Source organism: Schistocerca cancellata, chromosome 4, assembly GCF_023864275.1.
Source record: "Schistocerca cancellata isolate TAMUIC-IGC-003103 chromosome 4, iqSchCanc2.1, whole genome shotgun sequence".
NCBI lineage: Eukaryota > Metazoa > Arthropoda > Insecta > Orthoptera > Acrididae > Schistocerca > Schistocerca cancellata.
In genome coordinates, this window is record NC_064629.1 from 636421852 (window position 1) to 636435820 (window position 13969).

Consider the following 13969-nt stretch of genomic DNA (forward strand, 5'->3'; position numbering starts at 1 on the left):
TTATGCTCTGTTCAAATTTCTACCAGGTGACTTTCTCTTTTATTCCTTTGCGCCATGTAATGCTCTGCCACTATTTTCCCTCCCGTAACTATCTGACTAATTTCTTTTATTTCGTCATGCGTTCCTTCGATTTCTTCATTATCTGACGCATGACAATTAACAATTTTGAAAAGTACCTTCACTCACATAAATACATAAATGTTCGGAAGGTTAAAATAAATTGTGACAAAACAGAGACTGTGGCAAGAAAGCGAACCTAACGAACAAAGGAAGGAGATTTCATACGCAAGAAACATTGCAATGACCAAATACGTAAATGAAATTAAGGTGATTTCTGCATTGGTAACGATGGGACATAAGGAAAATGAAACTGTGAGTGAACAATATATACTATGCAGTGAAAACACTCTGAACACACAGCTGAATACCTATCATGGATCATCAGCCAATGCATTCGAGTGTATGGACGCACAAGGACAATGTTCCAACATCATTGATGTGTTTACTATTGGACTGAGGCAACAGAGAGACCTGATTGAGTTCCGAAAGGGAAAGATTGTAGGGACACACACCTGTTTTGATATTCTGTAAGAAGGGTTTCCCAGGAATTATATGTATCCTGGACTGCTGTTCGTGATGCAACTGTGAAATGAAAACGTTGGGCCGGCCGCGGTGGTCTCGCGATTCTAGGCGCGCAGTCCGGAACCGTGCGACTGCTACGGTCGCAGGTTCGAATCCTGCCTCGGGCATGGATGTGTGTGATGTCCTTAGGTTAGTTAGATTTAAGTAGTTTAAAGTTCTAGGGGACTGATGACCACAGCTGTTAAGTCCCATAGTGCTCAGAGCCATTTGAACCATTTTTTGAAAACGTTGGGAAACCATTGCGAGTTTACAGGTGTCGTACATAACATATTTCGTACCTCACTAAACTGGTAATTTCGAGTTATAGCTGCACATTCTACCAATTTCAATAGCAATATTTGTTGCGGAAAATCTTTTTATTTTTAATTTTAATGTACCTATTTATACAATTAATGCAATACTTCGACCTTTTATCGCTCGCCGAGCATATTGTTCCAAGGAAGCGTTTGGAAATGTACTATAGCGATGTGAGAATAGCTCTTACGTGATAGAAAGCCACTATTCGGAATCTGTTCTAGCTTCAATAGATATTATCGTATTTTGTACGTTGATACTCATGCCTCCATCACATGGATTGTTCTGGGGGAGGAGACCAGACAGCGAGGTCATCGGTCTCATCGGATTTGAGAAGGACGGGGAAGGAAGCCGGCCGTGCCCTTTCAAAGTAACCATCCCGGCATTTGCCTGGAGCTATTTAGGGAAATCACGGGAAACCTAAATCAAGATGGCCGGACGCGGGATTGAGCCGTCGTCCTCCCGAATGCGAGTCCAGTGTGCTAGCCACTGCGCCACCTCGCTCGGTACCTCCATCACAGACATCCGACCTTTTCTATATACATTCCAATCGGAACTTAAAACTTCCTTTGCTGCTAATGTCTGGTTTCAAACAGTTTTCTGTTCGAGTACTATGCGAGTATTATAACCTGTTTTAAGAGAGAATAGTTCTAGGACCTTACCTTAGACACTCCTGAAATTAACTGTTAATGTACTAGCATTTTCTCTCTACGATGTCATGACAGCGACGGATGCTACTCTTTGTAATTCATGAGGCTGATGTTCTTCCCACTTTAAAATGAGAACGCAATTTATCTGGCATGTAGATGGACTTATCTATCCTAGAAAAACGCATGCGCGCCATCCCACCCATACTTTGCTACTGTTTGCTGTGATCTTTTAGTCTCCACATGATAGTGGAGATCGAGAACTCTGCATCGAAGATCATTACAAAATCGTTTTGTTGTGCCTTCCACTCGGCTCCAGACAGCAATCGGTTCTCGAATCAACGTTCCTAACCACAGGCTCTGATTCCTCCCCTACCCCCCTTCCCTCGCCACGAGGCTATTTTCACAAATGCAGCCTGGCCATTGTAGGAACTACTAACGATGTCCTCTGAACCCGGGTGGCAGGCATCATTCGTGTGGACAAGGGTCACGACTTGTAGCCAGGTGCACACAGTACACTTCATAACATCAGCAGAGCCTCCTCCACATTACAGTCGAGAAGATCCACACCCCTCGAGGTGAACACTGGCTTCTCTTCCTGGCCTGTCAGCAATTTCTATATGGGGCTCCATCACCCGTTTAACTTTGTGGAGTTCGCAGTGACCAGCATACCCACTCTCAGAACGTCGCTGGGAAATTTCCCAATAATACTGTTGTAGTAGGGGGTATTTCCATTTACCAGCTGTATGCTGGGAGACTCATGTGGCTCTCACAAGTAGTAAGGGTATAGTTACATATAATATTTTCATAGTGTCCTTTCTGAAAGCTAACTAGGGCAGTTAGATAGCAGACCAACTCGTGACATCACGACTTATATATTGTGATGACAGAGAGACCGACCTTATAGATTCAATTAATATACAGTTGTTGTAGTTGTTGTTGTTGTGGTCTTCAGTCCAGAGACTGGCTTGATGCAGCTCTCCATGCTGCTCTATCCTGTACAAGCCTCTTCATCTCCAAGTAACTACTGCAGCGTACATCCTTCTGAATCTGCTTAGTGTATTCATCTCTTGGTCTCCCTCTACGATTTTTACCCTCCACGTTGCCCTTCAATACCAAATTGGTGATACTTTGATGCCTCAGAACATGTCCTACCAACCGATCCCTTCTTCTAGTCAGGTTGTGCCACACATTCCTCTTCTCCCCAATTCTATTCAGTACCTCCTCATTAGCTACGTTATCTACCCATCTAATCTTCAGCATTCTTCTGTAGCACCACATTTCGAAAGCTTCTATTCTCTTCTTGTCTAAACTATACATCGCCCATACATGGCTACACTCCATACAAATATTTTCAGAAATGACTTCCTGACACTTAAATCTATACTCGATGTTGACAGTTTTTTTCTTCAGAAACGCTTTCCTTGCCATAGTCAATCTACATTTTATATCCTCTCTACCTCTACAGTCATCAGTTATTTCGCTTCCCAAATAGCAGAACTCATTTACTACTTGAAGTGTCTCATTTCCTAATCTAATTCCCTCAGCATCACCTGATTTAATTCGACTACATTCCAATATCCTTGTTTTGCTTTTGTTGATGTTCATCTTATATACTCCTTTCAAGCTGGCCGGTGTGGCCGTGCGGTTCTAGGCGCTTCAGTCTGGAACCGCGTGACCGCTAAGGTCGCAGGTTCGAATCGTGCCTCGGGCGTCGATGTGTGTGATGTCCTTAGGTTAGTTAGGTTTAAGTAGTTCTAAGTTCTAGGGGACTGATGACCACAGATGTTAAGTCCCATAGTGCTCAGAGCCATTTGAACCATTTTTTTTTTACTCCTTTCAAGACACGGTCCATTCCGTTCAACTGCTCTTCCAAGTCCTTTGCTGTCTCTGACAGAATTACAATGTCATCGGCAAAACTAAAGTCTTTATTTCTTCCCCATGGATTTTAATTCCTACTCCAAATTTTTCTTTTGTTTCCTTCAGTGCTTGCTCGATATACAGATTGCATAACATCGGGGATAGGCTACAATCCTGTCTCACTCCCTTCCCAACCACTGCTTCCCTTTCATGCCCCTCGACCATTACAACTGCCATCTGGTTTCTGTACAAATCGTAAATAGCCTTGGGCACCCTGTATTTTACCCCTGCCACCTTCACAGTTTGAAAGAGATTATTCCAGGCAACATTGTCAGGTGCTTTCTCTACAAATGCTAGAAACGTAGGTTTGCCTTTCCTTAACGTATCTTCTAAGATAATTCGCAAGGTCCGTATTGCCACACGTGTTCCAACATTTCTACAGAATCCAAACTTATCTTGCCCGAGGTCGGCTTCTACCAGTTTTTCCATTCGTCTGCAAAGAATTCATGCTAATATTTTGCAGCCGTAACTTATTAAACTGATAGTTCGGTAATTTTCACATCTGTCAACACCTGCTTTCTTTGGGATTGGAATTATTATATTCTTCTTGAAGTCTGAGGGTATTTCGCCTGTCTCATACATCTTGCTTACCAGATGGTAGAGTTTTGTCAGGACTGGCTCTCCCAAGGCTATCAGTAGTTCTAATGGAATGTTGTCTACTCCTGGGGGCCTTGTTTCGACTTAGGTCTATCAGTGCTCTGTCAAATTCTTCACGCAGTATCATATCTCCCATTTCATCTTCATCTGCTTCCTCTTTCATTTCCATAATATAGCCCTCAAGTACATCGCCCTTGTATAGACCCTCTATATATTCCTTCCACCTTTCTGCCTTAGAATTCTTTGCTTAGAATTGGTTTTCCTTCTGCGTAGGAAGGAATAAATGACCATAAGGCTGCTATAGTGTCAAGAACTAAATGTGATAAGGGAAATGTTAAGGAAGATAGGAATATACTTGTGCAGTTTACCTTATGATTAAACATCAAGTCTTCGTGACTTTTTAAATTTCCCTGCGAATTGAATGTTCACACAAAATTTCGGGCTTGCAGCCGATCATCCTTTAATTGATCTCACTATATTACGAGTGGCCGGGCAGTATGGTCCGCCTGTCAACTTGATTTTGACGCAAGAGCGGAACACTTGCAGCAAGCTGTATATGGCGCAATGGAGCAAGTCTTCACTAGCCTTCGATGACTCACCTGAAGATGGGTGGCGGGTGCCCATTCGAAATATCGTATGATTAATTAAACGGTGACTAACTGCAAGTCAGAAATTTGTTTAAACATCAAGTCTTTATCTCTGGGGGCTTTAAATGTGGGACGTAAATATACAGCGCAACACAATTAAGGATCACTTTTTGAGACCCAGTAACTGTCTCCCATTGTGACACAAAAGTTTGAAAGGTGTCTACAACCTTCCTCTGTAATGGTGCAAAAGCTTGGCGTCCTGCGACGTCACCCTCAGACTCAGCGACGCTTCAAACAGCAAGCTCTCGACATGTGCGAAAAAAAAGACCACTGCTCAAAAGTTCATATGAGGTATAAGGTGGGTTGATGATGCCATATTGGCCCCAAATTTCAGCGCAATTCTGCCCAATATCACCGTGGACGTATCACATGATGGTAATGTCGTCACACCCCCTCTTACTCACATTTCACCCCTTCGTTTGACGCTTCTGCAATGGAGGTCACAACTGCGACACCCACCGTTAAACCCACGCAGTTTTCTTATGGGTGGCCGAGGAAACGATTTCAAACACACCGCCGCTCAAAATCGACACGAAAGAGCCTCAGCAGGTGGCATAAAGGGTGTCAATGAAGCCGCCCCTTTCTTGGGGCGTTGATTCCCACATATTTCGCTGTCTGAAACGACAATTCGCTGTGGTAGTTGCAATACGACGACGTTCTCGAAAACGTTGAACACTGCTGATACTCCCCAAACGATTCAACCTTTTTCTAAGCACGTCTTGGGGATGAAACTACGCTGAACATGGTCTAACACATTTGGAGTGTAAAACAACCACAGTTTTTGCAATGGTATTCAGGGAGGAAGGACTAGAGACTAAACTATTCGACGAAAATTGAAAAGTGTGTTTATGCTTTTTCAGCCCTTCCTGTGACGTGATCATAGGGGGTTGCAACATTCACACGTTCGTGGATAAAGTGGCAAAGGAACCCTCAAAGACTCCAGCATGACAATGCCCTCAGTGCCACCTGCGTACTTTTGTTGCGCTTTTTAAAAACGTATGTGTACACGTACTTCAACACCCATCCACCTGAGTGGCCCTCAACTGCTCCTAGCACAGGCAACCCCCTCGACACCCCTTAGATCCCGCATGCCAACAAGCAGACGCTAGACTAGCAGCAGAGCACCACTCTGCTGAATGGATGTCGAATTCTTTGTAGAAATACATGTTTTAAGTGCTCAACTAATGTGCACAGGTGGCTTTGAGGATGTTGCTGAACTTTCCATTTTATCCACTCATGTATCAATGTTGCATCTTCCTGTGATCACGCCACAGAACGGGGCAGTATAAACGCCCTTTCCTGCTTTAGATCATGTTCATATTTCATCAGATGGTTTTGAATAGCCTCCGTTCATTCCATCATGTACACCACAGCAAGAATTGCATTCGTTCTACTCTCCAAAGGCTTCAAATTACATTCATTGGCATTGAAACCCCATGTGTGCTTAGAGAAGGACCGAAAATTCAGTAAGTACCATCAGTGTCGAAGGTTGTCAACAACATCGTCCTGTTGCACATCCCGCTGCGAACTGTTGTTTTCGACAGCGAAATTTGTGAAAATCAATACCCCAATGGCGGGGGTGATTTCATCGTCGCCCTTTGTGCAACCTCCTAAGGCCTTTCCCGTGTCGATACTGAATGGCGGTGTGTCTGAGATGTTTTCCTTGGCCTGTGTCTGAGATATTTTCCTTGGCCACCAGACGAAAATCATGTGATATCAAAGCTGAGCATTGGTTTCCTGGCCTCCATTTGCAGATGTGTCAAAAGAGGAAGTGAAAAGTTGGTAAGAGAGGTTATGACGACCTTTTCATCGTGTGACAGTTTGCGGCAGGGCGGGGTTTCGCGGGACTCGTTTTGCGATTTAATTATTGTCCACCTACCTCAGTATAGTGTCAATTCACCACTCGCTGCTCTGCATTCGTAGGTACTATGTAGACGATGAGAAAAGCAGCGTTGAAGAAAACCATCGTCCCTACTTACGATTACAAAGTCGGCATAACTCCAGTAACGAGATAAAACTGTAAATCTCTATTTATAATGGGCAAAGTGGGTGCTTCCGCCCTTCATTGAAAATGTTTTTTTGTAGATGCTGATGTTTTATTACGGTCCTTTTCATTTATTGTGTCACCAAGCCCACATATAAATTGGTAGTACACCTACTACTAGTTCGTGCAGCTTATATCACACGTAAGACAACCACAAACGTGCTAAGCCCAACCCGAAATATTACGAGATTCACACAGGCAACACATTGTTACAAACCGAGTTCACATTCGGTCCTTTTCGGTGGATTCTTCGAAAGAAGATGCTCGCCAAAATGTTCTGTACATGCATACGGAACACGCCACGCAGAATATTCACAAAGGCCGATAGTTTCACACGCGGTTTATTCTGCAACCAACATTCAAAAACCTCTTAAAACTTCACCGTAATGTCCGTAACTGCATCTGCTAGCACGGCGATATAAACCGAGCGCGATTTAACCGTCATTTCTTCATCTTACAGATAATTTTTTAGGACACATTTAACATGACCTTCTCGTCCGACAGCGAGTCCACGACTGACTGGATGCCGTCGCTCACAGGGCATATAACTCATTCAATTACGCGGGAAAGACTTTTCTCTCATTGGTTGATCAAAATGATCATCCAATAAGATTAACCTTTCGTGATCAATTTCACGCGCAAACCGTTTTACTCCAATCAGCATTCGCAGTGCATCTACGTCATTTCATATTGCAAAATTTCACAAAATGTTCCACAAAACCAAACCAAACAAAAATCACAACAACAAAAAATTATGCTTGAAATATACTTTAGATCTAAGTATCCTCTTACTATCTTTCTGGCTGCCTTATTACAAAAACAAACGCTCCTAAACATACGCCATCCATCAGTTAGGGGGATTCACCGTTTTCAGGACATCCTGGTTACATAATACTTGCTAGTTATGAATGGTGTAATACATTATAAAATTAAAATTTGCGTATGTTTTCACATACACACTCACATTCACTCTCATCCACTCCCACCCTAACACAAAATATAAATATCAACTTTTAAACTATTATTTTCTTTACGAAATCAAAATTATTAAAAGTTCGGAATTAAAATTCTTTAAAAAAAAACTTGTGCGTACCGAGAGTGCCGTCAGTATTTTCAAATAACAAAGAAACTTAAACTGTCATGATTCCTATCTGAATTTACTTTACTAAGTGTCGCTTAAGTACTTTTTTAATAGGTTTTTATATTTTGAAAACTATCAAAGTTATCCGCATGAAAATGATACACATTGTTCTTCTAAATTATAAAAGTTCCTATACCAAATTAGAAAACAATCAGATCACATTTATCATAGTTATTTAGTTTCTTAGGTGAGATGAATAAATGATCTGAGTACGCTCTACACAGCGCAATTCTCACGGTCATCACACCGCGACAGATGGGATTATGACACCAGCAGCCGGCTACACAACGGCCGGAGCTGAAGGCTTCATTGTTGGCCTCCAATACAGCTTGACCTAGCGGAATAAAACTTACTGCAAAACTCTGCAGCCGTGCAAATAGCTGCGACGTTACAACTTCCACAGTGGTATTGGGAAGAATTGTGGTGAACTTCTTAGCTCTGTCGTTTTTCCTCTTGTGACGACACCTTGCTCTTTGAGCCATCGCCGAGGCTGAGGATAATATTACAGGGTGCCAAATTTTGTACCATTGCAGAGGAAGGTTGCAGACACCTTACAGCCAAATTTTTAACTTCTGTATCGCAGCTGTAAATATTTATTTGAATAACTGGCGTTCCTTCTACACCCTGTGAGTACATTTACTAATCTGTTATGTGCATCAAGAAGAACATCAGAGAATGTGTCAAAAACATCAGCATTCACGACCATGGTACAAGGACCAGACAAAACCTATGTTTACCAATGGTAAACAAACAAAAAACACAAAACAGTACTTTCTGCATGGGAATAAAGCTGAATTATTAATTGAGCTCTTTCCTGACGGGCCAAGGATACAACAAGAAACATCCTGTTTGTATGTGTATGTGTGTGAGTGTGTGTGTGTGTTTGTTTTTTACTTAAGATTAAGGACATTTTTTGACTTGTCAGTGAATTTCAATCATTATCACAGCAGGAGTAGTCTTTTGAGAAGAGGAACTTGAAATAATTTGAACAGTTACTGCAGCAGAAATAGTTTCTTGACAAAGGCAGATGATCATAGTTTTTTGGACTTTTCATGACCTTTCTCACAATGTAGTGGCTTGGAAACCATATCTTTCCTCTGGTCACCGTCACATGATTTGTTAGAAAAGCAGTACAATTTGAAAGGAAGCAGTTAAATTAGGTTTTTTCCATTTTGGGCAGATATGTTAATCAAAAATCCACCGACAGCTTTCATGAATATGAAAGCAAATGTTTTCTGCCAACTTTCAAGTGACAGTAACAAAGCCATGAACCACCTAGTATGCAAATCTGCAGTTCATCTATTACTGTTACTTTGCATTCCAAGTTAAATTATCATGACTGTCACAGTGGTGGCTTTGTAGCCAACTCTGAAAATGACAATTGTAGGCATAACTACATTTTCTACTGTGGTCTCGAACTTTAAGACCTGATGTGGTTGTCTGTTGGCACTGCAGCAGTCTTTCTCACCAATGGTGACTCCCTGTGGCAAAGGTAATTCACCAGCACATGCTTGCACTGCCAACTGCTCCAGCCCCTGCAATTGATAAGACAGTTCTTCACTACTGTCTGAAAAAAAGTGACTTCTTTAGTCTCATTTCCACCACCCTTCAATGTACTTTCTGATTGATACCCTGATTTCAAACTGCTCGTTTTCTAAATTAATTTGATAGCTTGCCTCATGGAGACACTAAAATTTAATGTGTTAATTCACTATATGTTTGTAACTTTACTAACTTACTCATTTGTATAGTAACAATGAGTTTTTCATTTATTAGAAATTTCTAAGGATTGAATTTTTATACTTCGTCCCATAGCTTTCACCAATGTGATATTTCTTGTTGGTTGAACTGAAACTCTCCTTCTACTTTTGTATATTATGCTTTAAATGTCTAAAGGCATCCATCTTTGCAACTTTTGATCAGTGTTGTACAATATTTGGTAATAGAAATTTGGAAAAAAATTACACTGTTTCATATCAGAATCATTAAATGTAGATGTTAATAAGTTGAATGATACCAATTTTCTACACTGGCTGTTACTGCAGAACATAAATATCATTCAAGAAATTTATCATGGCTGTGGACCCTATTACAGCTCATTTTTTTTCAGTTGTCTGAAGCTGTTAATTGTCTGGTAGAAAGTTAGCATTAATCACTGTATACTGTGAGCACAGTGATGTGGTGATGTTCTTACAGTTTTTTTCTGAGATCTGTTAATAGAAAGATTCTTGGCACTGTTTTTAGCTCTTTAAATTATTATGATTGAGGAAAGCTAGCAGGAAACCATTCAGTTATGAATTTACTGAGTACTGGTGTGTGGCACATAAGTGCATCGCATGTTAATTATCCACTACGTCTGCATCTGCCTCAGTCCAACAATAGCAAGAGCTAACTTGGCAAAATTCAGTGGACATCTTGAAGTTTCTCAAGTCTGTGGGTAATGCTGCAGGAGATGGAGCATGCCAATATGCTACAGGAGAATGGCATGCTGTTTCCTTCCAAATGTTTTATTTCTCGATTTATGACAGTTGTGCTTTCTTTTTTTCCATTTTATCTCCTCCCACTTTACCTCTACATTTCCAAATAAACTGCACCTTATACTTAATATTAAATGGACTGTCCTTGACAGTTGCTGGACTGAATACTGATAATTGTGTTCTCAATGACTGATGGAGTTTCTGCAATTAATCTTGTACAGGTATTGGAGCTTCTGCATTACACTCTAATGACAGTTGTTCCATTCTTGTGTTTCTTTTAATTCATTTCCTGAAACAGTTCCGGAGTTGTCACACTTTTTACCACATCTCTATTTAATATGCCTGCTGATTTTTTCAAAATTTTATTGATGCTTTCACTTGCTATTTCATTCACAAATAACACACTCACACCTCCTTTTATTGTAGTGATAACATTTTTATTTTCTTTAAACTTAAGAATAATTACATACTTCCATTTCCTGCCTGATGAGAAGTCCCAGTTATTTTAATGTGTACTGAAACTTCAAAAAAATTTGTTGAATCTACAGTATCACATATCTCTATTTCACTTTACTAGGGGTCACAAATACAAAAGGTTTTTGCTTGTGTTTCACTCTGGGGCTACTTTAGCTTTTGTTACTAATGTTCAGAATGTTTTGTTGTGGTATATTTTACTACAGACCACATGAAAAATATATTTTCTATTATTCCCTGCAGTTCACATATGACAGTATAAATATGAAAATTGTGGATGATAAAGATATAGTATATAATAGTGGTTGGTAAAAGTAGCCATTGTTATGATGATAATTGTGGAGATGGTGCTGGAAACAACAAAAATATATAACGTCTGTTTTGTGTTAACAATTAGATTTTTTCCTACCATGAAATGTTACTTAAAAGCATCTGCATCTTGTGTGCTTAGCACTGAATAATAGCTGTGTTTATTACATCTAATTTATTGGGAACCAGAGAGGAGAAATATACAAAGTAAACTATCATGAGAACATTGAGTTAAGTGTTAATTTAACTATGAAGAATGTTCTAAAATTTGTCAAGAATACATTAAAGGAATGCAACATTTTTTCCAATTAGACTGTTATTTACTATAACAAAGAAATTATTGTTGTAAATAACAGGCTAAATGGGAAAATGTAGCATTCGTTTATGGTCATGGTACTGACAACAAAGAAAATGTAAGAACAGGTTCGTTTTCTTAATGTTCAGGAAATTAAAATAACAATGCTTATATTTTGTTTGAATTTCTAGCATCATTACAATAAAAAACTGTACTAGTTATGGTTCTCCTCTGATGTTACAGAAACTATCTTCTCTTGTGTTCTATATTTAATAGAGCTATTTTATGCCAGTAACAAAAGTTTTGTATGTCACTATTTTCAGCTTACTTCTGCTCCTACTATCAACCAACACCTGATTCCTTTGGTGGGCTGTATTGTATGTTTGCTGCAAACTATGATGACACTAGTTCTGCTTCTACCCCATTGGTGGTATCATCAAAACTGTCTTGTGTTCCTGAAACTACAGTGTAGTTTAGCTGTCATGGCTGCAATGATTACATTTGTATACGTCTTTCAAGGAAGTGTTGGAAAGGTATTAAATTCTATTTTGTTTAGTAGGTGCAACTTCAGATTTCTAGTCTTAGCTAACAGACATTTAAAGACAATATGAACAATTCACAATTATTTTGATATATTTTTCCTCTGTTTCATGAATATATTCTTGTAAGATATGTTTGTAAATTTGATCAGACATTTCTGGTGTTAGCTTTAATTCCCTTCTGTGCAGTATTATTACAAAAAAAGTAATTTTAATACCCCATTTGTCTACTGGAAATCATTGAAACTCACTTTGTATTAAGTCATGCTCATGTGAATATGACTGATACTATCCCAAAGTCTTTCAATACAGCATTTTTCAAATATAACCTCTTTACTTAATTTTTGCCCATTATATTTAACGACTTGTTGTGGCTAACTCATTTATGAGTTTCCTTGTACCAAACAGTTTTATTATTTCTAATAAATCTGTTGGTCATGCTAAAACTGTAGATACATCTTAACAGCAGTCTATACATCTGATATGTAATTTCACACTTCAACTTTCTAATCCATACACTTATTGATGTTTAAGCATTTATTTTGTTTTTCTTTCATGGTTGAATGATGAAATCTAGAATATTTATTCTGCTCTCCTAACTTAAATCATTTTCAATTATCAGTTCACCCATGCAGCTTCTCAGACAGAGAGGAGGGAGGATGGGAAAGGGGGCTCACTTTCCCCTACACTTCAAAGAAAGTTTGTGGCAGGGGGAAGAGCTATATATAATTCATATTACCCCCCCCCCTTCCACCCAAATTTACTTAGCAGTGTAGGTACAAGTGCTGCATACAGAGCCAGTAATAAACATTAATCCTTACATTAGCAAATATATGATTAGTATTTTGGTTGACAGCACTTTTTTAATAATTAAATCAAATTCTTATATCCTTGAAGTTACTATCTGTCAGACAATGTTAAATGCCTTACAACTTCAACTAGATTTCTTCCTGTTCTGTCCGGGCACAAGTTTCAGTGAAGGAATGGAAGATCTTATGAATCAGAACGTTTTGTGTCTGCTCCGGCTACATTACACTGTTCTTTGGTATGATTGTATTAAGTCCATCCATATATTATGCAAAACAAGAGCACAGAAGGAAATGATCTTTTTTGAGGAAGGTTTCTGTAACCACCAAAAAAACTACAGAAAAGTCCCAGATACATGAGAGGAGACTATTTTACCATGAGTCTGTTGCAAGTGAAAACAGCACACCTGTGATGAGTCAACTTATGTGACAATGACAATGCTGGCAAATCAGGAGAAAGTCAGTTCCCTGAATAAAACAGGAAATTCATTAAGAGGTCGTGAAATGATCACTGGAAACCTACCCCATGCCTCAGTGAGAGGGAGAACAATCTACCAGAACTAAAGGTGTGACTGAAGTGCCACAACACTTGTTCAATGCCGTTGATACAAAACGAAATGCCAGAATTAGCTGAAAACAGTCTTGGTTGCAATTTTAGTTTTTTTATTTATCAACTACATGTTTTACCTTATTTAGACATCTTCAGGCAGATCTTAATTTGGTATTTCTTAGGATGATCCTTTAGACAGTGTAGCTAAAGGGCATCGTCGAGTACATCAGTCCAACATCGCCTTCATTAACCTCAGTAAATACTACTTTCTAGATGGACATGAGTGACCCCAAGACCTGCATAACACGTGCATGTTCACAAGAGCAAATAATAGAATAAGATGGGGCTTAAGTACTCGACAATGCCCTTTAGCTACACTGTCTAAAGGATCGTCCTAAGAAATACCAAATTAAGATCAGCCTGAAGATGCCTAAATAAGGTGAACACGTAGTTGATAAATAAAAAAACTAAAATTGCAACCAAGACTGTTTTCAACTAATACTATTAAACATTGGTTTGCTGATTCATGCCACAGATGGATTGGAAGACTTTTTCAAAATACTGGAAATTATGGTTCGCATCGGACG

The 13969-nt window shown here is 39.5% G+C and overlaps 1 protein-coding gene across 1 annotated transcript in view; it reads left to right on the forward strand.

Annotated features, from left to right (window-relative positions):
* Nucleotides 1–13969, forward strand: part of LOC126184357 (adhesion G protein-coupled receptor L4) — a 443528-nt gene that overhangs the window by 366356 nt on the left and 63203 nt on the right. Inside the window, exon 11 of the mRNA XM_049926737.1 lies at nt 11811–12020. Within this exon, the coding sequence (XP_049782694.1) occupies nt 11811–12020 (210 nt within the window). The remainder of the gene's footprint in view (nt 1–11810; nt 12021–13969) is intronic.